The sequence below is a fragment of the Saccostrea echinata genome, unplaced genomic scaffold (genome assembly GCF_033153115.1).
Source record: "Saccostrea echinata isolate AGI-Se365-2 ecotype Australia unplaced genomic scaffold, CSIRO_AGI_Sech_v1 ptg000002l, whole genome shotgun sequence".
In the NCBI taxonomy this organism is placed as follows: Eukaryota; Metazoa; Mollusca; class Bivalvia; order Ostreida; family Ostreidae; genus Saccostrea; species Saccostrea echinata.
Genome location: NW_026889751.1, coordinates 11,359,348 through 11,386,064, shown reverse-complemented (window position 1 = coordinate 11,386,064; position 26,717 = coordinate 11,359,348). Strand labels below are relative to the sequence as shown.

The 26,717-nt window shown below is 34.5% G+C and overlaps 1 protein-coding gene across 1 annotated transcript; it reads left to right on the top strand.

Moving 5' to 3' along the window:
• The first annotated feature begins 297 nt into the window (after window positions 1-297).
• Window positions 298-24,720, top strand: LOC133172544 (S1 RNA-binding domain-containing protein 1-like). Its single transcript, XM_061307461.1, has 18 exons — window positions 298-519; window positions 3,026-3,143; window positions 4,332-4,470; window positions 4,628-4,724; window positions 5,268-5,430; window positions 6,168-6,373; window positions 7,017-7,174; window positions 7,374-7,458; window positions 8,110-8,202; window positions 8,573-8,664; window positions 17,165-17,247; window positions 17,729-17,835; window positions 18,248-18,418; window positions 20,520-20,588; window positions 21,330-21,488; window positions 21,598-21,683; window positions 22,063-22,158; window positions 24,183-24,720. Exons 1-18 carry the CDS (start codon window positions 314-316, stop codon window positions 24,440-24,442), a joined length of 2,388 nt encoding a protein of 795 aa, XP_061163445.1. The 5' UTR covers window positions 298-313; the 3' UTR covers window positions 24,443-24,720.
• The last annotated feature ends 1,997 nt before the right edge of the window (window positions 24,721-26,717 follow it).

The window sequence follows — 26,717 nt, the reverse complement described above, 5'->3', positions numbered from 1 at the left end:
GGGAAGGGGTATAGTCGTTGAAACACAAAGTGAAAAAAAAGACACATTAAAAACATTAAATTGTGCCTTTCAAACCGTTATATGCATATTTTTCTGCTAATTATACGTCCTTTTGAAATAAATTTCGAAAGTTTTGCTTAAAATTACCCCCCGCCACGGTCCGGAGTTGGCATATCGTTCATTCTGACCGTGGTTTGCGAAGATCGCCTGCTTTAAATTATATCGGGATCGAGATTCAGAAAATAGAAATTGCGGGAAAATCGTCAGAAATTTTTTCATTTTAATTTTTGTTTTTCACTGTGACTGTATTGTCATGATGTGCGAGTTTACTCCCTCTTGGGTGTTAGAAGATGTTATAAGTGAGAAAGTCAATCTTGAACGATGGGCTGTAAAAAATGTTGTGCATATGTTAGAGAATGGAGCCACTATTCCTTTTATCGCTCGCTACCGGAAAGAACAAACGGGGGCAATGGAGGTAGACAAACTTCGTGAAATCAAAACGCAAACGGAGGAGTTGAAGTAAGTAAAAAGTTGAATACTGACACAGGTTGTATTATAAAATTTTACAAATTGTGAAAAATCGCACACCTTTGAAAATCCATGTATCAACAGCAAGGAGAGACCCACCAAGTGAAATTAACTACAACTTCATATGATGTTGAAAACGATATTGTCACAATAATACATTTTTTTTATTGTCCATAAAACTTCTCAAAGTTAGTAATCAATTAGTCTAACTGTATATTTACTCCCTGATAATATGGGACTAGTGTAATGTGTTAGTTTAAAAAAAAAAACTTAATTACTTGTTGCTTTTCAAACTATATTTTGATGTTGTGTCCCAACTCCCCCATGAGGGAGTGCGGGACGGTTCGCCCCGAAAGACCATTCGCGCTGAGACGTTTCGCCCCCAGACGGTTCGCGCCGAAGATCAATTAATTAATGATGTGGCAATTATCACTTGTTAACAGCAATTATCAACTTCTTCATGACTTTTATACTGTGTCATATTAATCCAATCCATTGGTTCAATCAATAATACCAATTTATATGGGTTATACTGAACACCTGACACCGCAAGGACCTATAAGGACCTATAAGTCCCTGCGGACACTGAAAACCTGACTGAGATAATTTTGCCTGTATGGGGGAAATACTGATAATAGATGATGCATACCAAAATACACTTGTAGAGAATAAAAACTGAGAATTTATCTCTATATCATGCTATATATCCCTGTTGCTTAAAAAAAAATTCTAGATGATCTGATATTTTTATATGATGTGAGAAAACAGCAACTCATGATTATTTTAATGACATGATGATTTAAAAATAACTGATCTATTTTGATATAACAGACATAGAAATAAATTAAGGTATGTCACTTGTGAAATTAGTTATATCAAAGAATTTTGAGATTTTTTAGTTTATTTTTGATAAATACTTATATAGCAATACTCAATTTGTGCTTTGCACTAAAAAGTATCATACTTCGGGTATTAAAAATAAATAAAGACAATAAAATATTTTCTTGTTTCAAGTTTTTTTATGACTTAGGTGCTGATCGATTGGAAGAATCGTGTAGTTTAAAATAATGAAAGAAAAAGGGGGCCAGTGATGTAAATTTTGAGATGTTGGTCAATAGTTTTATATTGACTATAAAATCTGGTGAGTGAATGTGTAAAATTTGTTCCGAGTAAAAATATGTAGGGCAAAAGTTATATTATTTACGAACATTTATTTATTTATATTAACCACAATATGTACATTTATTTATATACTTTCAAATTGGCTGTTATACCATTTGCTTGACATTTCATATATCTTCTTGTTGTCATACCTAAGTTTCAATTACATAACCCCTGGATTTCTGAATAAAACAACACTAAAAATAAGCAAAATAAATATATATGTTTTAATTATTTTCATTGTATTCAAGAAGCATACAAAAATCATAAACATATAGAAGTATGACACGACAGAACATCATATCACATGATCAATACAGGATATGCAGAGTAAATAAATAAGTTACATGTATCTTTCAATACATACACAATATGACACATTATAAAAGAATGGCATTATAGATCACAGTGCATGAATCACAGTAAATCACAGCTAGGGCATGAATCACAGTAAATCACAGTGCATGAATCACAGTAAATCACAGCTAGGGCATGAATCACAGTAAATCACAGTGCATGAATCACAGTAAATCACAGCTAGGGCATGAATCACAGTAAATCACAGTGCATGAATCACAGTAAATCACATCTGTCACATGAATACCTCAAACATAAAAAACACCAGCATAGATGGAACCGCACACCTTCAGGAAATGGGATGCTGTGATGTTGTCATCCATGTACTTGGCTGCAGCTTCTTCTATGGAGAGTCTCCAAATTATAATTATAACACCTTAATTACAATACTGAATCAGACAATTATGATTGCTGAATAAACATAATTATATCTGCACATGGATAATTATACCTTTAATTATGGTATAAGCCTATTTTCAACAATTTAAACAGTCATGAAAGTTTTTTTTAGTAACTTTAGAACTTTTTTTTAATAAAGTTAATATTAACTTTATATGTAAATATTTATCTTAAAACCGTCAATAGGGACGAAACGTCCCGTCACCTGCAAGAGTGAACTTTTTTTTAATAAAGTTAATATTAACCTTATATGTAAATATTTATCTTAAAACATATCGTATTTATATCGTTATAGATTAAATTCGGCGCGAAAGGTCTTTAGGGGCGAATGGTCTCGGCGCGAACCGTCAATAGGGACGAAACGTCCCGTTACCCCTCCATACTGTATACCCTTCTAGTCTGGAGATGCTTCCCACTTACCTTCCTAAAAGCTGTAAATTAGTCTTGCTTAATAAAGTACTTAATTAAAGGACCATAACATTTTTTATTGATTTTTAGAATGGTTTTTAACATAGATATTTTTTAGTGTCATAAATTTTTACAGAATATTAATCTCTGATTGTTTTGCACTGTGTTACAGAGGGGTTCAGCAGAAGATCTTCACAGTGCTGACAGGGCTACAGAAGCAAAACAAACTCACGGAGCAAATTAAGAGAAGCATTAGAAATGCAGAGTCTCTTACAGAAGTAGAAGACTTGGTAAGAATTGTTTGTTATCCTCTTCCATCGAAGTTGAAGGGAATATAGTAACATGCTTATAAGTGATGTTGGGTGAGTTAGTTATGCTTGCTTAATGGAAGTAATAATTTACATCTTGATTGATGTCATTTGCTGCTTTGCTGATTTAATTTTAATTTTGTTATTTTGACTTGTTTTCTGTTATTTTTGTATTGCTATCACAGAAATAAATAAGTAAATTGAACTTAAGATACAGTATTTAAGTAATCCTGCACATATCTTTTTTTGAATGTGAATACTGTATTGTGTTGTGTGCAATTCCTTCCTCAACTTAAATTTTATGGATGTGTAAGCAGTAATTACACCATAAATTAAAAAAAATAGAGCTTTTGTGGCATATTTTGCTTTAGTATAAAGAAAATCCATTAACCATGTTAACATTTATGTTTCAATGGTTGCAAGCATTAATAAGCACTAATTTTTATGTTTCAAAGATTTTTGCTGACAGTACTTTGGCCCATTCTGACCGAAACCTGTCCCAAATAGAATCGCAGATATAAGATCAATAACTCAGGTTTTTCTACACAATGTCTTGATCGAACTACTTGATCACTATTATGAAAATTTCAGTAATGGTAACTACTTTATTCTACTGTATGTGTACTTGGAAAAGCAGGCTTCATATTTTAGTGGCTTTGGTGCAGACAATGATGCACTAATTCATGAATACATCTAAGAGCTTATTTATACATGTATATGCAATACACGACACAGATATGGTTGCAAGCATTAATAAGCACTAATTTTTATGTTTCAAAGATTTTTGCTGACAGTACTTTGGCCCATTCTGACCGAAACCTGTCCCAAATAGAATCGCAGATATAAGATCAATAACTCAGGTTTTTCTACACAATGTCTTGATCGAACTACTTGATCACTATTATGAAAATTTCAGTAATGGTAACTACTTTATTCTACTGTATGTGTACTTGGAAAAGCAGGCTTCATATTTTAGTGGCTTTGGCGCAGACAATGATGCGCTAATTCATGAATACAGCTAAGAGCTTATTTATACATGTATATGCAATACACGACACAGATATGTGTATAGCACTAATTCATAATTAAGCCAACAACTCCATACCCAGTGATTGTGCTAAAATTTGAATACGCCAATTTATGTACACATACATTATTTCTTATTTACAGTATGCACCATACAAACCAGGAAACAAGGGAACACTGGCAGAAAGAGCCCGAGCATTGAACCTCGAGTCTGTTGCCAACGACTGCATATACAGTCCTAGAAAAGTAGACATTAAAAGGTGCATTAAAAAAGATGTAAAAGGTAAGAATGTGTTAAAATGGGATCAATTTATGTTTTCTATTCGTTCAAAATAAAGGTTTTAGTTGACTTTGGCATTGTTTAACTTTATGTTCTGAAGTACATGTATCTACATTCAGGATAACAAAATGCTTGAATTCAGCATATATTTATTTCAAAGGACTATCATCAGAGAAAGAAGTCCAGACTGGAATTCAACACATCATAGCAGACATTATTAACAGGGATGACAGTGTCATCAAATCCATTAAAGAGCTGTGAGTACAGTTTCTTAAGAATGCAGCATATTTTTAGACAACAAAGGGGGCTCAATTCTTCAACACATGTAAAAGTAAAGTATAGAACAAGCCCAATTAATACTGAAGCATCTACATTTAGTGTGGGGTCAAGTTTGGTTAGGACACCACATCTTTGGGATAGGTGGGGCCACAATATGGGTTCAAAAGTTTTCATGGAAAAAAAGTTGGAGAAACTTCTGAAGAATAAGCCTACTCAGGTGAGAGTTATGAACCATGGAACTCATGTATTAGTAAACAGTATCATTTCCAATGCCAGAAATGATTATTTTTTCCCATTTATCTAGATTTTTCCTTTAAATCTTTGGAATGCATTGAAATGACTAGAAACTGGAAAATCAATTTTTACCTTCATTTGGTTCATGGGCATCTCAAAATTTAAAAATAGAAGCAAGATTTATTATTTTTATCAGTTCTTAGAAGTTACCCATGTATATTAAGTAGATTTTATTTTTCTTTTTATTCTTATATGTATACACCAGCAGTTGTTTTTTAACATTGCAGATGTAAGGCAAATGGTGTTACAATTGAATGCTCCAAATTTGTAGTATCCAAAAAGTTAGGTGCTAAAACCTTGGAAAAAGCTGAGAAGGCACAACAGTCTAGTTACAAATTTGAAAACTATTTTGACTTCAAGGGATCTTCAAAGAGTATCAGGCCACATCAAGTAAGTACATGTATTGTAACTATCTCGCAATAATATTAGACCACATCAAGTAAGTATTGTAACTATCTACAAGAATATATGACCACATCATGTAAGTATTGTAATTATCTCACTGAAAATCAGACACATTGAGTAAATACTGTAACTATCTTACAATAATATTAGACCACATTGAGTAAGAATTGTAACTATCTCACAATAATATCAGACCACATTGAGTAAGTGTTACTTTGTAACTATCTCACAGAAATAATAGACCATATCAAATAAATATTGTATTTATCTCATGAGCATATCAGACCATATCAAATATGAAATGAACAATCTGGCAAGACCAAGTAAGTATTGAAGCTTTCTCATAAGAATGCAAGACCAAATCAAGTTGCTGTAAACCATATTTTATTTTAAGATTTTAGTAAAGTATAATGTAAAGTAACTCAATGCAGGAAAGATCCATAAAGATTATGTCTTGCTAATAAATGCAATGCTATTGTCTTAAGAAATTATAGTCACTAAATGCATGTATATTAGTGATTTACAGTGTCAAGCATTTTGACCTGCTCACAAGGTAAAACTCACACTTGCACTCTTACAGATTTGTTACAAATTGCAGTATATGAGTCATTTTCATTGATTGGCATGTAGCATTTTAATTAAAAAATTAATTCTTTTAATAATTTTTTTTTGGTAAGTTTGTCAGAAAACCTTTATCACTAACCGTTTACATTTTCCTGTAGGTACTGGCAATCAACAGAGGGGAGGAACAGAAGATTTTAACTGTGAAGTATACAATTCCTGAAAGTATTCATCATCGATTTGATAGCTCTGTGGAAAGGAAGTACATTAGGTATGACTGTACTGATGCTGTGAGGAGTCTGATAAAAAAGGCTATAGAAGACTGCTGGAACAGACTGGTACAGCCACAGATCATCCGACAAATCAGGTATTATAGATTTCTACACAAAGCTTTGTAGAATACTGTATGCATGGTTATTTTCACCCTTTCATATTTGCAAACAATTCTGCCCCGGCCATTTTAAATATGCCCCAGACATATTTGACATGCTAAGAGACAATCCTGCCTTCTTTAAATTTGTTCTGTTTTAAATTTGCCCACTTGCAACAATAGGAAAAGAGGCGAAAATAAAACAGGGACATAAATTTGTCCTGTATACAGTATTGAATAATCAGTTACCTCTAGATGGAAAAGGAATCTTGTGTAGCATTTGTACATGTATGTCTGTTGGATATTCTGGGTATCCATCATTCATTCGGTCATCCTTGCATCGAGTAAATTGTAGTATGGTCGTGATCATTGCAATATGTTTTACAATTTAACAGTTTTGTGGACCTTTTTGACAATTTATCCATTTCACCCTGCTTGAAATTTTCACAAAAATTGTACTTGAATTTATTAGATGTTTGTATGAACCATTGGACAAGTTCATTTCAAAGTTAATATAATCCCCAAAACCCTGTAAACCAATTTTTCTTCCTGACAACTTTAATTTGAGATGCGTCAATTTGACATTCACTGCCACTCATTAATTTTAGCATAAACTATTAATAAGTGTGATGTATTGCAGGTCAGAGCTAACAAAATTTTCTCAGAAATCCTCCATTGATGTTTTTTCTTCCAATCTACGGAATCTGCTTTTGTCTGCCCCATTAAAAGGCCACAGCATCCTGGGAATAGACCCTGGCTTCAAAAATGGCTGTAAATGTGCTGTTATTTCACAGACTGGTAGGTTACAGTGTTTCTGATAATCAAACAGATAAGAAAGTCTGATGGTAAGGGCTTAATATCTGCTACAGGCCAATTTTTTTCTGTGCTAAAATTGAGAAATAATGTCTATAAGTTCAGATATGAAATAATAATAATAAAGTGATTACAAAATGTGTTTTTAAAGAATTAAATTGCTAGCAATTGTTTAATTTTTCAGGTCAGGTCTTACATACAGATGTTGTTTACTTAAACTTGTCTCTGGAAATGAAGAGAAAACTAGGGCAAGCAACAGAGAGATATGGGTTTGTTTTCCAGGTTTTAGTTCCCAACAAATTGTATTTATTTAAAGGACTTCACAATTTCACTTCAGAATTTGTTTAACATTAAGTAAAAAAAGGTATAACAACAAATCTTTAAAGTTCATCAACCTTCTAATCACTCATATTTAAAAAAAATTGCTTTGACAGTTATGATTTTCCAAAAGAAATATAATTTTTACTTAAAATACACACAAATTCAGCATTCCTTGCGGTGCAAAATATGACAGAAATGGCCTGTTAACTTGACATTTTATTAACAAATAGCCATTTATCCCAGTGAAAGTTATCTCTTTTAGTTGAGGGTTAGTGCACCTTAAAAAAAAGAATAATTTTTTAATATTATGAGGATTATCATTCTTTGAAAACTGCACAGAGGTTTGAAATGTATGATTTACATTTACAAGTATTATACCAAAAAATGTACAGAAAGCACATGCCTGTTGGTCTGTTCTACTTTCCAGGTCATAAATGGAGGATCTGTAGAAGATAAATACAGAAGCGTAAAGATGTAATATTGTAAAATTTTTACAGGCAGCATCATCTATTTGTAGTGTGACCCTTGGAGATGTTGTTCCATTGGCTTAGCTTTAGTTACAGTTGGTGACATTTTCACATTAATTTTTACGGTTGTAGATGTAAGTACATAGCCTTAGGAAATGGAACAGCTTGCAGGGAGACAGAAAAAATTCTTACAGAGGTTGTCCAAAGAACATCTACAAAATACTGGTTAGTGTTTGATTATTAAAATGAACCTTTTTCCCTTAATTGATAAAAATTTTAGACTTGGGGATTTCCGCGCAGTACATTTAAAATTTTTAAGGTTACCGGTACTTAAATTCATCATATGATCGCTGTCTGTTCTAATCTGTTTGTATGTCAGTATTTCCTTCATTCATGTATTGTTTGTTAGCTGAATGTTAACGACTTTTTGCCCAGAACCACTGTGCCAAATTCAACCAGACTTGTATCAATACTTTCATGGCTACATGTATATCTTTTGTACAGTACTCAGATTAAGGAGCAATATTTTCTGTGATATCAAATTGTTGTTGGTCTTTTCCAAGATAGTTCTTCTGAAAACTTTGTTTATTTTCAGCATTGTTAATGAGGATGGTGCATCTATCTATAGCTGCTCAGAGTTAGCTCAAGCAGAACTTCCCAATCTTGACCCGACACTGAGGGGGGCTGGTATGTACGAGTATAGAAGAGAATTAAGGATTTATAACATACAATCTTATTAGGTGTTGTTCTCCAGATATCAGTAATTTGGAAAAAATTTTGTACTACAGCATATTTTTTTTTAGGGAAAAAATATGATTCTGTATAAAACCATCTAGTAATGTATGGAAATGACTGATAATCTATTGGAATGGAATATAATTTTAACTCTCCCGATCTACAGACTCAACTGCATTTTTTGAAAGGTATACATGCTATAATTTACTTCAGTTAAAAATAAAGTTGGAAATTTATTTATTTGTTTACCAAATAAAGTTACAAAAATACTGTAAATTACACAATTGAAAATGAACGCATTATAAAGATCTCAATTTATAATTATTTATTTTCCTACTAGGAAAGTAATGCCTCTATTTAAATTCATGCGTCATGTGACACGTGCTACTTTTAGATTGATAAACAAAAGTCAAGAAAACGAGGTAGGCCGTTTGGTATACAAATAACTTTTGACATTGATGGCACACATCTAATGCTTAAAGATACTTATCTTTTAAAACAACCTGTATTAACCATCTACTCTGTAATGACAGATATTAACCTTTTATCTATAATCGTAGTGAAAATGCAACGTACCTCGTTGTCTATGATTTCCCGAGGACATGCGTGTTAATGTACCGTTTACGCACTTCCTTCATCAATATTCATGAAAAGGCTGAATTCTTAATTGCAGATCTTGTTTAATTGTTACGTAATAACAACAACTTATTTAGTAAAACTTTGCGGAAAGTATTTTTTTTTTTTTATTACACATCATGTTTCTTAAATCATTTAATCATTTTGTTTCACCTAAAAAATCATGTTTATATAGCGTGTATATCTTTAAACAAAATGTTGGGCTTCCATTTTTCTGTCATCTGTAGTTTGTCATCAGTAAGCTTTTCACTTTTTAGCTCACCTGAGCTGAAAGCTCAAGTGAGCTGTTCTGATCACATTTTGTCTGTAGTCCATCTGTCCGTCTGTCTGTAAACTTTTCACATTTTCAACTTCTTCTCAAGAACCACTGGGCCAATTTCAATCAAACTTGCCACAAAGCATCCTTGGGTGAAGGGAATTCAGGTTTGTTCAAATGAAGGGCCACGCCCTCTTTCAAGGGGAGATAATTAAGAATTAGTGAAAAATGAATAGCATCTTTTAAAAATCTTCTTCTCAAGAACCACAGGGCGAGGAAAGATGAAACTCATATGGAAGCATCCCCAGGTAGTGTAGATTCAAGTTTGTTCAAATCATCACCCCCGGGGGTAGGGTGGGGCCACAATGGAGGATCAAAGTTTTACATAGAAATATATAGGAAAAAATCTTTAAAAATCTTCTTCTCAAGAACAGCAAAGCCATGATGAGTCATATTTACATGGAAGCATCCCCAGGTGGTGTAGATTCAAGTTTGTTCAAATCATGACCCCCGCGGGTAGGGCGGGACAACAATGGAGGATCAAAGTTTTACATAGAAATATATAGGAAAAATCTTTAAAAATCTTCTGTTCAAGAACAGTAAAGCCATGATGAGTCATATTTATATGGAAGCATCCTCAGGTAGTGTAGATTCAATTTTGTTCAAATCATGACCCTGGGGGGTAGGGCGGGACAACAATGGAGGATCAAAGTTTTACATAGAAATATATAGGAAAAATCTTTAAAAATCTTCTTTTCAAGAACAGTAAAATCATGAAGAGTCATATTGATATTGAAGCATCCTCAGGTAGTGTAGATTCAATTTTGTTCAAATCATGACCCCCGGGGGTAGGGTGGGGCCCAATGGGGGATCAAAAGTTTTACATAAGAACATATAGAAAAAAAATTCTTCTCAAGAACAGAAAAGCTATGTTAGTCTTATTGATATGGAAGCTTCCTCAGATAATGTAGATTCAAGTTTGTTCAAATGATGACCCCTGAGATAGGGAGGAGCTACAATGGGGGATCAAATTTTTACAAAGAAATAATTGGGAAAATTCTTTTAAAATTTTCTCAAGGACTACAAATTCATATGTTATATTGACATGGAAGCCTCATCAGGTAGTTAAAAATTCAAGCCCCCCCCCCCTTTCATTACTGAACTGATTTGTGCCTTAGTCTAGCCAATGTGCTAAGGTGAGCGATGTGGCCCATGGGCCTCTTGTTAGCTCTTCTGAGCCAAAGGCTCAAAGAGCTAATGCTATGGCCATTTGTGCGGTGTGCGTAAACATTTTAGAATATGGGCCATAACTCAAGAACCCCTTGGCCAATTATTGTCAAATTTGTCACAGGGTATCCTTGGCTCAAGGGCTCCCATTTATACTAAAACTAGGGTTGTGACCCTTAAACAAGGGGAGATAGTTAGGAAAAGAGAAACAAAAGTACTGGTTGCTAAAAAATCTTCTTCTCAAGAAACACTTGGCAGATTATCACCAAACTTACACAAAAGGATGAGGATATGTTCTAGATTAAAATTTGCACAGGGATTTACCCTGGGGCAAAGGGTGTGGTCTCAAGGTCACTTCAAAGTTGATCAAAAATTACATTTTATTTAAATGTTGATATTTTGCTTACTATAAGGACTAGGATCATCAAATCTTGTCAGTTGATGCATCTAAGGACCTCATATCATGTTGACTCAAAAGTAGGTCACAGTAGGTGACCTACATTTTAAATTTTGCAGCCATTCTTTTTCAAAATGATTTAGAGGCATATTTTGAAGAATTTAAGGCCTATGATCATCAAACTTTGTCATTTGACGTATCTTGGGTCCTCGGAGTACGTCGACTAAAAAGTAGGTCACCATGACCTACTTTTTAAATTTTATGGCTAATCTTTTTCAAAAAAAATTAAGGTCATTATTTCAAATACCAAGAGGTTTAGAATCATTAAATCTTGTAAGGTGATGCATCTTTGGGCCATAAAACATATTTATTAAAAAGGAGGTCACAGTGACCTACTTTTTGAACTTTGCAGGCATTCGATTTTAAAGCGTTTTAGAGGCATAATTTGGACATTTTAAGGCCTATGATCATAAAACTTTGCAAGTTGATGCATCTTGGGTCCTCAAAAAATGTCAACTGAAAAGTAGGTCACTGTGACCTACTTCTGAAAATTTATGGCTTTAATTAAATATTTCAGGTACTAATTGGCTTAGAATCATCAAACTTTGCAAGTTGATGCATCTTGGGTCCTCAAGAAACGTCAACTGAAAAGTAGGTCACCGTGACCTACTTTTCAATTTATATGACTATAATTAAATATTTCATGTACTAATTGGCTTAGGATCATCAAACTTTGTCAGTTGATGTATCTTCGGTCTTCGGAGTAGTTTGACTGAAAATACATAGGTCACCGTGACCTACTTTTGAAAATTTATGGCTTTAATTAAATATTTCAGGTACTAATTGGCTTAGAATCATCAAACTTTGTCAGTTGATGCATCTTGGGTCCTTGGAGTACAACAACTGAAAAGTAGGTCACAGTGACCTACTTTTTGAAATTTTATGGCTGTATTTAATATTTTCGGGTACTATTTGGCTTAGAATCATTAAAATTTGTCAGTTGATGCATCTTGGGTCCTCAGAGTAGGTCGACTGAAAAGTAGGTCACCGTGACCTATTTCAGTAGGTCACCGTGACCTACTTTTCAATTTATATGACTATAATTAAATATTTCAGGTACTAATTGGCTTAGAATCACAGACTTTTTTCAGTTGATGCATCTTGGGTCTTCGGAGTAAGTTGACTGAAAAATAGGTTACCATGACCTACTTTTGAAATGTATGGCTTCAATTAAATATTTCAGGAACTGATTGGCTTAGAATCATCAAACTGTGTCAGTTGATGCATCTGAGGTCCTTGGAGTACGACAACTGAAAAGTAGATCACCCTGACCTACTTTTTTGGCTTAGAATCATAGACTTTTTAGCTCACCTGAGCTGAAAGCTCAAGTGAGCTTTTCTGATCACATTTTGTCCGTAGTCCGTCTGTCCGTCCGTCCGTCCGTCTGTAAACTTTTCACATTTTCGACTTCTTCTCCAGAACCACTGGGCCATTTTCAACCAAACTTGCCACAAAGCATCCTTGGGTGAAGGGGGTTCAAGTTTGTTCAAATGAAGGGCCATGCCCTCTTCCAAGGGGAGATAATTAAGAATAAGTGAAAATTTGGTGTCTTTTTTTAAAAATCTTCTTCTCAAGAACCATTGGGCCAGAGAAGTTGAAACTTATGGGAAACCTTCATTACATAGTGTAAATTCAAGTTTGTTCAAATCATGACCCCCAGGGGTCGGGTGGGGCCACAATGGGGGATCAAAGTTTTACATAGGAATATATAGGAAAATTCTTTAAAAATCTTCTTCTCAAGAACAACAAAGCCACAATTAGTCATATTGATATGGAATCATCCTCAGGTAGTGTAGATTCAAGTTTGTCCAAATCATGATGCCCGGGGGTAGGGTGGGGCCACAATAGGGGATCAAAGTTTTACATAGGAATATATAGGAAAATTCTTTAAAAATTTTCTTCTCAAGAACAACAAAGCCACAAGTAGTCATATTGATACGAAATCATCCTCAGGTAGTGTAGATTTAATTTTGTTCAAATCAAGACCCCCGGGGGTAGGGTGGGGCCACAATGCGGGATCAAAGTTTTACATAGGAATATATAGGAAAATTCTTTAAAAATCTTCTTCTCAAGAACAACAAAGCCACAATTAGTCATATTGATATGGAATCATCCTCAGGTAGTGTAGATTCAAGTTTGTTCAAATCATGACCCCCAGGGGTAGGGTGGGGCCACAATAGGGGATCAAAGTTTTACATAGGAATATATAGGAAAATTCTTTAAAAATCTTCTTCTCAAGAACAACAAAGCCACAATTGTTCATTTTGATATGAAATCATCCTCAGGTAGTGTAGATTCAAGTTTGTCCAAATCATGATGCCCGGGGGTAGGGTGGGGCCACAATAGGGGATCAAAGTTTTACATAGGAATATATAGGAAAATTCTTTAAAAATTTTCTTCTCAAGAACAGCAAAGCCACAAGTAGTCATATTGATACGAAATCATCCTCAGGTAGTGTAGATTTAATTTTGTTCAAATCAAGACCCCCGGGGGTAGGGTGGGGCCACAATGCGGGATCAAAGTTTTACATAGGAATATATAGGAAAATTCTTTAAAAGTCTTCTTCTCAAGAACAACAAAGCCACAATTAGTCATATTGATATGGAATCATCCTCAGGTAGTGTAGATTCAAGTTTGTTCAAATCATGACCCCCGGGGGTAGGGTGGGGCCACAATAGGGGATCAAAGTTTTACATAGGAATATATAGGAAAATTCTTTAAAAATTTTCTTCTCAAGAACAACAAAGCCACAATTAGTCATTTTGATATGGAATCATCCTCAGGTAATGTAGATTCAAGTTTGTTCAAATCATGATGCCCGGGGGTAGGGTGGGGCCACAATGGGGGATCAAAGTTTTACATAGGAATACATAGGAAAATTCTTTAAAAATCTTCTTCTCAAGAACAGCAAAGCCATGATTTGTCATATTGATATGAAATCATCCTCAGGTAGTGTAGATTTAAGTTTGTTCAAATCATGACCCCCGGGGGTAGGGTGAGGCCACAATGGGGGATCAAAGTTTTACATAGTAATATATAGGAAAATTCTTTAAAAATTTTCTTCTCAAGAACAACAAAGCCACAATTAGTCATATTGATATGAAATCACCATTAGGTAGTGTAGATTTAAGTTTGTTCAAATCATGACCCCCGGGGGTAGGGTGGGGCCACAATAGGGGATCAAAGTTTTACATAGGAATATATAGGAAAATTCTTTAAAAATCTTCTTCTCAAGAACAACAAAGCCACAATTGTTCATTTTGATATGGAATCATCCTCAGGTAATGTAGATTCAAGTTTGTTTAAATCATGACCCCCGGGGGTAGGATGGAGCCACAATGGGGGATCTAAGTTTTACATAGGAATACATAGGAAAATTCTTTAAAAATCTTCTTCTCAAGAACAACAAAGCCACAATTAGTCATATTGATATGAAATCATCCTCAGGTAGTGTAGATTTAAGTTTGTTCAAATCATGACCCCTGGGGGTAGGGTGGGGCCACAATAGGGGATCAAAGTTTTACATAGGAATATATAGGAAAATTCTTTAAAAATTTTCTTCTCAAGAACAACAAAGCCACAATTAGTCATATTGATATGGAATCATCCTTAGGTAGTGTAGATTCAAATTTGTCGAAATCAAGATCCCCGGGGGTAGGGTGGGTCCACAATGGGGGATCAAAGTTTTACATAGGAATAAATAGGAAAAATCTTTTAAAATCTTTTCAAGAACAGGAAAGCCGTGATTAGTCATTTTGATATTGAAGCATCCCCAAGTATTGTAGATTCAAGTTTGTTCAAGGCATCCTCCAGTAGTAGTGGTGGGGCCATAATCGGGGATCAAAGTTTAACAAAAGAATATATATAAGAAATATCTTAAAAAATCTTCTTCTCAATAACAACAAAGCCATAATTAGTCATATTGATATGGAAGCATCCTTAGGTAGTGTATATTCAAGTTTGTTCAAATCTTGAATCCCCCCTCCCTTCCTACCCCCCAGGGTAGGATGGCAAACATCTTTAAAATTCCGTTTCAAGAACAGCAAAACCATGATTAGTTATATGAATATTGAAGCATCCTCAGAAAGTTTAGATTCAATTTCATTCAAAACATGGCAACTGGGGATAGGTTATGCCTAGAACAGTTGATCAAAGCTTTACGTATGAATATATAGAAGAAGAAATCTGCTGACAAAGAACAGCAGGGCCATATTGACTCAGGTGAGCGTTGTGGCCCATGGGCCTCTTGTTTCAGTTGATGCATCTTGGGTCTTTGGAGTAAGTTGACTGAAAAGTAGGTTATCATGACCTACTTTTGAAATGTATGGCTTCAATTAAATATTTCAGGAACTAATTGGCTTAGAATCATCAAACTTTGTCAGTTGATGCATCTGAGGTCCTTGGAGTACGACAACTGAAAAGTAGATCACCCTGACCTACTTTTTTGGCTTAGAATCATAGACTTTTTTCAGTTGATGCATCTTGGGTCTTTGGAGTAAGTTGACTGAAAAGTAGGTTATCATGACCTACTTTTGAAATGTATGGCTTCAATTAAATATTTCAGGAACTAATTGGCTTAGAATCATCAAACTTTGTCAGTTGATGCATCTGAGGTCCTTGGAGTACGACAACTGAAAAGTAGATCACCCTGACCTACTTTTGAAATTTTATGGCTGTATTTAATATATTCGGGTACTGTTTGGCTTAAAATCATCACAATTTATCAGTTGATGCATCTTGGGTCCTCTGAGTAGGTCTGAGTAGGACTGAAAAGTAGGTCATCATGACCTACTTTCAATTTATATGACTATAATTAAATATTTCGGGTAATAATTGGCTTAGAATCATCAAAATTTTTCAGTTGATGCATCTTGGGTCTTTGGAGTAAGTCAACTGAGAAGTAGGTCACCATGACCTACTTTTGAAAATATGGCTTTAATTAAATATTTCAGGTACTTATTGGCTTAGAATCATCAAACTTTGTCAGTTGATGCATCTTGGGTCTTCAAAGTATGTCATCTGAAAAGTAGTTCACTGTGACCTACTTTTGAAATTTTATGGTTATAATTTTGAAAATATTTTAGGTATTAATTGGCTTAGAATCATCAAACTTAGTTGATGCATCTTGGGTCCTCAGAGAATGACAAGTGATAAGTTGGTCACCATGACCAACTCTCAGGTACTAACTGGATTAGAATCATCTTGGGTTCTCAAGAGTGTTTCATCTAAAATGTAGGTCATGATGACCTACCTTTGGAATTTCAAGGGTTTATCTAAATATACAGGATACTTAGAGGCTTCAAATAGAAGTGATAGGTTTTACAGTTTATCAGAAAAGCGATTCAAGGCCCTTGGGCCTCTTGTTGGCTTCTTCTCCAGAACCACTGGGCAATTCATCTATGCAATGCACAGTGTATCGTTGGATGAAAGGGAAGTCAAGTTTGTTCAAATTTAGTTCCACATCCTTTTTCAACGGGATATATAATGAAAAATAGTGTTGGGCATTTAAAGATCTCAAGTACCTCTGGACAGAAAAGACCATACTTACATGAAAGCTTTCATTTGTTATGTTCAGACATCAATTTGTCATATAGATTCAAGTTTGTTGAAAGCATGGCATCACAAGTAAGGTGAAGGCCAAAGTTGGGGAAGAAAGTTTGAAATAGAAAGATATCAACATCCAGAAGAATAAGAAGGCTTCAATGTATAGTTTACAAGAAGCCTGAATTTACTGTAAATTAAAATTGTTGAAATTATGGACTAAATTTAGAAACAACAACATGAGGCTTCATTTATTTACATGTATAAATTCATTTGTCAGGAAGATAATAGTGACTTTGGTGAGCAATGTGACCCATAGGCATCTTGTTTTGTAGTTTCTATTGCAAGAAGATTGTTAGATCCCTTGGCAGAATTGGTGAAAATTGATCCAAAGCACATAGGTGTCGGTCAGTATCAGGTGAGGAAATAATGATGGAAATTGAACCAAGATACAGGAATTTATTAATCAAGCCATATTAATTTGGACAAGTGTTTCTAAGCTTATTGTCTTGATTAATATGGTGTTTGGATTAGTGAAAGTGCCTTTTATAATTGTAGTGAAACATAAATATGAATGTTAATTCTGTACCCACTCCCCACCCCCACCCAAATTTCATCAAGAAGGTGTTAAGTTCATATTATCAAAGCTTGACTGTATAAGCAGCAACTGTGCATGAAATGAAGCTTCAAGTATATGTTTTGAATTTTAAAAAAAAGGAAGAAAAAATAAAAAGATTGAAAAGAATATGAAATTTAAAAAGTGATAAAAAATTTTAAAAGGATAATTTTTTTAAAAAAAAATTAAAGAATAATACAAATAAATGAAATAGCAATTAAATTAAGAATTAGGTAATACATTTAGATTGCTAGATATACATGTAAATCCTTGAAAATTTTAGCATGATATACCAGAGAGTCAGTTAAAGGCAGCCTTAGACTCCGTAGTGGAAGAGTGTGTCAGCTTTGTTGGGGTGGATCTAAATACAGGCAGTGAGGCCTTGTTAAGGTGAGCATCAGAATACAGGCAGCAAGGCCTTGTTAAGGTGAGCATCAGAACACAGGCAGTGTGGTCTTGTTAAGGTGAGCATCAGGACAGAGGCAGTGAGGCCTTGTTAAGATGAGCATCAGGACACGGGCAGTGAGGCCTTGTTAAGGTGAGCATCAGGACACAGGCAGCAAGACCTTATGAGGTAAAGATATGTAGAATATTACAACTTATTTAAAAAACTGACAGAGAGGTCCTACTGGGTATTAAGCTAAAGGATCAGAGGGTCCCCTGGGCAAAAGTTATCACCACTGACCATCTCTGGGTGAAGGTTGTCGGCACTGAGTGTGGACTCGAGGGTTTGGGTTATCAGCAATAGGCAAAATATCTGCAATTTGGCTTTTATAATAAACTTTTTCTCCTGTAATTTTAGAAGAGTTGCAGGGCTGAATCTTTCGAAAGCCAAGAGTCTCATCGAGAGACGAGAGAAAATGGGCCCATTTACCAACAGAAACCAGTTGAAGTTTGTAAAAGGATTAGGGGATAAATCTTTTCAGCAGTGTGCAGGATTTCTTAGAATTTCCCAGTCTACTTATGTTGTAGAGTAAGTATCGCACAGTGAGTTGGGTATTTTGAATGGAAAGAAAAAAAAATTACATATTGCACCTGGGTTGGTCATTTGACAAATTTTTGTCGAACAGTAAATTGAAAAGCATTTGTTTGATACTGTTGAATTATAATTGATTCACAGGGGACCAAAGTTCATGGGTATCATGGGTCACCCTTACTCACGAATTTACAGTGCTCCCCCGTTATAATTCCACCCCAGCTTACCGCCAAAAAATTCAAAGTCCCGATTTTCTCACTATATATTACCCTGTTTTAATGCCATTTCCCCCGCCTACTGCCATCCGCCAACGTATTTCGAGTACAAATCTGTCTACTACCATTATTATCACCCCCGTTATTACCGCCAATAAAAATACTTTTTTTTCAAAAATTGGATTGGTAGGTCCGTGTCATAAAATAAAGTTAAATGAGAAACATATAGTTACACCCCCCTAAAAAATTATTCAACATGTTCAAATTATATATTTATCAGTTAATGATCATTATTAATATTGTTAGTTATATTTTTTTTATCTGTCTCTATAACCGATTTAGTCTGCAGTAATCAAATATGTAGAAAAATTAAACATGTTTGTAAGAATAATGGATGCATAAATAATCAGTCAAATTACGTTTTATGTATTAAATTAATGAGAAGTAAATTACACAATGAAGTATCAATTTCACCGGTGACATGTGCAATGGAGCATATCTAATCCCTATTGGTTTCCTAAGTTAGCTGAAAATTCACGAGATAATCAAGCCATGTTGTGTTTACAAGCTGTAATTGGGGTTTCTACATTTCTTAGGTGTGAAAAAAGAATACTATGCATACATAGCTATATTTTGTGGCATTTTAATAAGTGTTGAATAAGGAGGTGTGTTATATTAGGACACCCAACATGGAGCTGAAGTTGGGTTCAAAATTGTGAATCAATCGTGATGTGCTACTTGGAATCTAAGGAGTTTGCATCAGAAAATAACATGGACGTTTTATTATTAAACAATAAAATAACACAAAAAAACAATCAATAATAGATAAATGTCTTAAAAATGAAAGGTACCAACATTTTAATAAAGATTTAGTAGCAATAAGTGCCAATGTCTTCAGTTTTCAAGTGCCTAATTACATTCCCCCATTTTAATGCCACCCCCCGTTATAACGCCAAATCTGCCGAGGTACAAATGTTGGCAGTAAAACGGGGGAGCACTGTACATCCATGTGAAGGATTATTTTGTCCACATATCGATTTTATTGAATCTTCTGTATAAACGAGTTAGCCACAAAATTACGTCCTCAGGAATTAGTAAAACTTTGCTTGCCCACAAATACTGACTCCCATGCAATACCCGGTAAAACGATTACACAGTAGTCATCAAAATTAAGTGATCAGTTTGGCCATCTTGAATATATGACCTCTTGACTTCAGGCTCAAAGGTCACATTCAGTTGTTTTTTATGTTATGCCTACCTACGATGTATATTAAATTTTGTCCATCGAATGTTGTGTGAAGCCTTAGCTTGATAGTCATTAAATCTTAAATACAGGCTGACAATTATAAGCATTTATAAAAGTTCATCAAGTCATTAAGTCTTTGCTGGTCAATCAACCGTGTACAGAATGGTTATTGCTAAAGAATGACCCCTAAAAGTTATCAGGGTCAAACATTTACTGCCATCCATAATAAATATCTGAACTGATGAGAAACACTAAAATACTCGGTATACCTATTCCACTTCCTTCTGTCTGCACAGATTGGCATTTGGTAATTCAGAGAGCTTTCAGATTAAAATGGTCATAAAGTACTAGAAATCTGCTTGACACAAGTCAGATATTGGTACACTACCAATTTTGTTTTGCATGTTGCAAATGACTTATTTTTGAGTAGTTATGAGAAGTCTTTTAGACTAAGTCATTTCCCAATAAATATAAACCTGTATCTGGACAAAAAAATAGCATGTTATATTCTATACCAAGGAATTGATAAATTTAATTCGATCATCGTATACATTCATTTAATATTAACTTTGGTTTACTTGTAGATGTCATTCATTATGCTAATTGCTTTATAATCTTTGATTTCTCTTGTTTCCAGTGTAGAAAGCATAAACCATTCTGACATTTCTTCAATACCTGTAAAAAGACAGAATGGATCAGATGATCCGTAAGTAAAACTTGTCCTCAATTATCTGTCATTCAGCTATGTATTTTAAGTACCAATTCACCTGACTGGACAGTGTGACTTTTTCCCCCTCTGATAATAGGGTACGGTGATCCTTGGAGTTCTTATGTTCTGTAAATCAGCTTTTTTATTTGTGCCTCAGTCGGACGAATTTCACAACCTTCTTTTACATGTGAATATTTCTCCACAAAAATTATTTATTTAATTGTGTGCATTTCCTCAGTTATGAAAAGTAATACAGTTGAACTTTGATATTTCGAACACTCACATCTCGAATACTATGGATATGTCAAAGTGATATGGAAGCCCCAACCTCTTTTTCTTTAAGTATTTTACCCCGGATATCTTGAATCCTCCGATATCTCGAAGTTTTTTCTTGATCCCATTGAGTTCGATATAACAAGGTTTGACTGTATTTCATGTAAAGAATTAATTTCTAACTGATGAATTGTGTATTAAAATTGTTGCCAATGATATTTGTTTTACAGTATATCTCTCTTAAAATGACAAATTGTTTATTAAAGTGGCTTACTAAGAGTTTATTTACTTGGCTGAGACACATCTTGATTAAAGGGCCTTAGGAACTAGACAAATGGGGAACAAAAATTTTATGTGTAATAGGAAGAGTATGTTGATTCAGGTGAGCATGATGGCCCTTTGTTTTTGTACTGTTCCTCAAGAGCTTTAATATTACTAATTACTGACTAATACTATTGCTTGAAGAATTCTGATCTCTGATGAAGAAGAACCATCAAAAGTAAGGAAAAGAAAAGCTACAAATGCCAAGGTTCCAAGTAAAGTGAAGAAAAGACGGACAAGCTGGGATCTGGAGCCTCTGGATCAAACATGGATTCATCCAGAATCTTATGATGTGGCACAAAAGTAAGCTTTATGCAATGATTGCTAGATGAAAATGCTGTTGTAATCTGCAGTACATGCTACATGTGTACATGTATACTGTCTGTCATCCATTAATTTTGCATATGTTTAGGCTGGAGGAGCAAATAGGTATTAAATCATCAGATATTGGTCAGGACCACTGTATCAAACAAGTGAAGGAGTACCAGAGAAAACATAGTAAGTAGATTCAATATCCACATCTTTTATTCCCTTCTCTCAAGCCATAACAATACTCTATTTGTAGTAACTCAGCTTTTATTGATGTTCTAAAGTTTTTCATAGTGAATTGGTAACCTTGATTGAATGAGGCGGATATTGTACAAAAAAAATACCGGTCTTATCATTTAGAAGATCTCCCCAGCCAATAATTTGCATCTGACTGTGGTGCAAGGTTATATTTTCAAGGTCATAATAAATCATCAAGAAATGTGTACTGGTTGGAGCTTTTCTACTTTATCCATTTCATGACAACCCTTCTAATTTAACATTATGTGCTGAACTTAAAGTTGATTTAACTAACTTTTAGCTGAATTATACAAGTGTTTTATTTTAATAGGTATGAAGGAAATAAACCGAAATTTACAAATAGGGGAGCCTACTCTACAGTTGATATTGGATGCATTTGTCCAGCCATGTGGATATGATATCAGAGGTAATTATCTGTATAAAGCTTAGTGACAGGTCTCTCTACAGTTCAGTAAAAATTGTATATTTCTGAGCATCAGAAAGCAGAGTTGATATTTGTAAGTGTCCATCAAAAACTTTACCCTTTAATTTCATTAAAAATAGGACAGAGATTTCATATTTACCAGTAAGTATTTTTAAGCTTAAGATGAAGATTATAAGACAAATTAGAATTTTTAGCACACCTGAGCTGAAAGCTCAAGTGAGCTTTACTGATTACATTTTGTGTGGCCTCCGCCTGTCTATCCGTCCATCCGTCTGTAAACTTTTCCCATTTTCGACTTCTTTTCGAGAACCACAGGGCCAATTTCAACCAAACTTGCTATAAAGCATCCTTGGGTGAAGGGGATTCAAATTTGTTCAAATGAAGGGCCATGCCCTCTTTCTAGGGGAGATAGTTAAGAATTAGTGAAAAGGTCTATATTTGATAATGACCAATATTTGCCCCCAAAAAATCAAACTTTGACGGAGAAATCTTTAATTGTGTTCTAAAACAGAGGGATATCTGCAGACTTCAAAGCACTGAATATTTTCATAAGCCATGATGCCATATGTTAGATATGACGTCAGGAAAATGATGTTAATTCAAAATTTTCATGATTTACACAGAAAAAGGTGTATATTACGTCGATATTTTGAGTAAAAGTCACTGAGCGCAGGCCTTCTCCAAATGAATATTTTAATATAATGTGTAGAATGATAATATCAATGAAATATGTAAATATTGTTCTGGAGCAGGCCTGCGCTCTATAAATTTTATAGTAAAAATTGAACAAATTTTGTCCATTTTTTCCCTCTTTCTGAAAAATAACATAAAATCCGAATAGTTTGTGACGTCATAGAAACAAAAATTGCCAATAACCTACTTTGAAACTATAATTTTTTTGTTCATTTAGATTTCTCATACAATACATAAAATTCAGCACATTTCAAAAATTTTTCAAAATATGACTTTTGGAGGGGGCAAAAATATGCATATACCGCATATAGTTCTTTGGTGACATCATTTAAAAATCTTCTGATGAAGAACCACTGGGCCAGAAAAGTTGAAACTTATCTTAAATCTTTATTGCATAGTGTAGATTCAATTTTGTTCAAATCATGACCCTTGGGGTTAGGTTGGGGCCACAATGGACAATCAAAGTTTTACATAGGAATACATCGGAAAAATCTTTAAAAACCTTCTTTTCAAGTGCAGCAGACATGATTAGTCATATTGATATAGAAAACATTCTCAGGTAGTGTAGATTCAGGTTTGTTCAAATCATGACCCCTGGGGGTAGGGTGGGGCCATAATGGATGATCAAAGTTTTGCATAGGAATATATAGAAAAAAATCTTTAAAAATCTTCTGAAGAACCACTGGGTCAGAAAAGTTGAAACTTCCCTGAAACCTTTCTAGTGTAGAGGTGGGGCCACAATGAAACCATTTTTACATAGTGTAGATTCAAATTTATTCAAATCATGATCCCCAGGGGTAGGGTGCGGCCATAATGGACCATCAAAGTTTTACATAAGAATGTGTTGGAAAATTCTTTAAAAATCTTCTTCTCAAGAACAGCAGAGCCATGATTGGTCATATGTATATGGAAGCATCCTCAGGTAGTGTAGATTCAGATTTGTTCCAATCATGACCCCAGGGAGGTAGGGTGGGGCAATGGATGATCGAAGTTTTACGTAGGAATACATACTAGGAAAAATATTTAAAATATTTTAAAATCTTCTTGTCAAGAACAATCCCATATTTACATGTATATGGAAGCATCGTCAGGTAGTGCAGATTCAGATTTGTTCAAATCATGACTGGGGGGGGGGGGGGGGGGGGCTGCTTTTTTCCTAGCCAGCCAGTGCTCAGGTGATCGATGTGGCCCATGGGCCTCTTGTTTACTATTACAATTGTTATGTTTTACAAACAAACCTTATATTACAAAATGAGATAAAATGTGCAAAATTTACAAACTCCTTACTATTTGTATAAACTGATATTTCACAGAAAAACATACCAAACCACTGTTCAAGGAGGGAATTCGTGATATTGCCAGTCTGAAGGAAGGAACAGCATTGACGGGAAAAGTGACCAATGTGACTCATTTTGGGGCATTCGTGGATATCGGTGTGGGAAGGGATGGACTAATTCACAACTCCAATATGAGAAGGACAGAATTACAGCTAGGTTACCGTGTTGAGGTCCGTGTTATAAAAATAGACAGGACAACAAATCGAATTGGGTTAAGTCTAGAACAGAAGCTGTAAATTTAAGAGTTGTGCATCATGGGAAATTTGTTGTTTAATGATACACAAAATCTTTTATATTCTGCAACTGAGTGCTATTTTCAGATAAAATTATGTTGTCAGATTTTGACTAGGTATCCAAATTGTCATTGGTTTACATGTGTATCAAGAGAAGGGAATTTTATTTTATTGTTTTTAAATGAGCATATTTATTTAGAGATTTGTCTCCGAGAAAATGGAGATCTCATGCATAAAGAAATGCATCAAAAACAAGATTACAGTTTTTTTTTTTTTTTTATCAACTTGTTAATAAAACAATCACTACATTTGTGTTTATTTTCTTTTTTTAGAGGGGAAGGGGCCGCCGGTATCTGAGTGGTTTCAGAATTGAAGAGAAGCATTAGTTCTTGTATATTCAATTAAAAAAAAAAGAGGTGATATGCCAGAATGCTCCCCTGAATCTCTTCGGCCCTGCTGTTCATAAGTTTTTTTTTTTTAAATTTCAATCTTTAATTTCATAAGAACATTGACTCCACAGGGTTTGACACTAAGGCACGTCCGACCGACCCAGTCTAGTAAATGAGTGGTCCGGTCGTGTAAAATGTTCATGAACTAGACCGACTGGTCGCGTGAATGAAATAAATGTAAACCCTCATTTCAGTCTTTCAAATAAATGTTCTAAAAACTTTTTAAAGAAATTTTCTTAATTTTCCAATTGCAAACACAGCCATCGCTCTGAAAAGGAAAACTTTCCCATATGACACAATCGCTATTTTTATCCCGGCTGTAATAGACAAGTCTCGATCTCGAAACTAGCTCCATTCAGTATCAATTGGTTTGAATATTCATTGAATAATATAGTCTTTAATTTAATTACATGTATATTTACAGTAATAATTTTATTTAAGTTCCTTGAATGTTCTTTAAAGCTTATAATATTCGCATGTTCTGCTTAACCTGACTCAGTGGGCTGCGACCTATGGAACAGTCTGTCAAAATGTATACCTTTATAAAACGTGCGAGGGATAGTATGGTTTCGAAACTTTTTTTCATAATAATAGCAGGTTACAAAAAGAAAATTTTCAAGTTTGGTCAGGGCTAGTGATTTTAGGTCAGGGCTAGTAAAAATTATGGGAGTGGCCCAACTGGTCTAGTACTCATAAAAGTAAATGTCAAACCCTGCTCCATATTGTACACCAAAATCTAGACCTAAGGGAACTATGATTTATCAAAGTTGAACCCACACAACACATAGATACTTCAATATCAATATGATCGACATGGCTTGCTGTTCCATAGATATATTTTTCTGAACGCAAGTATGTATCTCTATCTGGATTTCTGATTTTTGCCCAAGCCTAATCCCAGCGCTGATCTTAATTCAAAAAAAGAAAAAAAAAGAAAAGACTCCTCAAAACTTGAGTGTTTTGCAAATTAATGATTTAGTGTGGTCTTGCTACTCTTGAAAAGATTTCTTCCTATATACTCCCTTGTAAAACTGATCCCCTATTGTAGCCCCTTCCCAAGGGTCCTGATCTTAACAAACTATATCTTCACTAACTGAGGATGCTTCCATGTTAATATGACTACCGTATATACTTGCCTATAAGTCGGTTGTATTTATGAAGCTTATATTATAGGGATTGACCTTCTAAAATACCAATCATTTTATAACTCGCCTATAAGTCAGACATGGAGTTTAGGACCAAAGTTCAACTCCAAAAAATCCGACTTATAGGCGAGTATATACGGTAATCATGGCTTTACTCCCCTTATATATTCCTATGTTAAACTTTGATCTCCTATTGTGCCCCCCCCCCCCCCCCCCCCCCCAGATCATGATTTCATGATTTGTACAAATTTGAATCTATGCTAAGTAAGTAAACTTTCACATAAGTTTCATTTTTTCTAGCCCAGTGGCTCTTGAGATTTACAAAAGATGCCATTATATTTTTATCAATACTATTTATCTCCTATTGAAATAATTTGAACAAACTTGAATCCCCTTCACCCAAAAATGCTTTGTGGCAAGTTTGAAATTGGCCCAGTAGTTCTTGAGTTGAAAATGTGAAAAGTTTACAGATGGACAGCTGGACACAGATGCGGACAAAATATGAACTGAAAATTTCACTTCAGCTTTCAGCTAAGGTAAACTAAATAAAACGAACTGAAACTTCTTTGGCCTTGAGTTTTTCTTGTAGATAATTTTATAGAGTATTAGTGTGTAACGAATAATGACCCCAAGCATTGGCCCTTGGTGCAATTATATAATAAAACTTCAACTTGATAGTTTAAA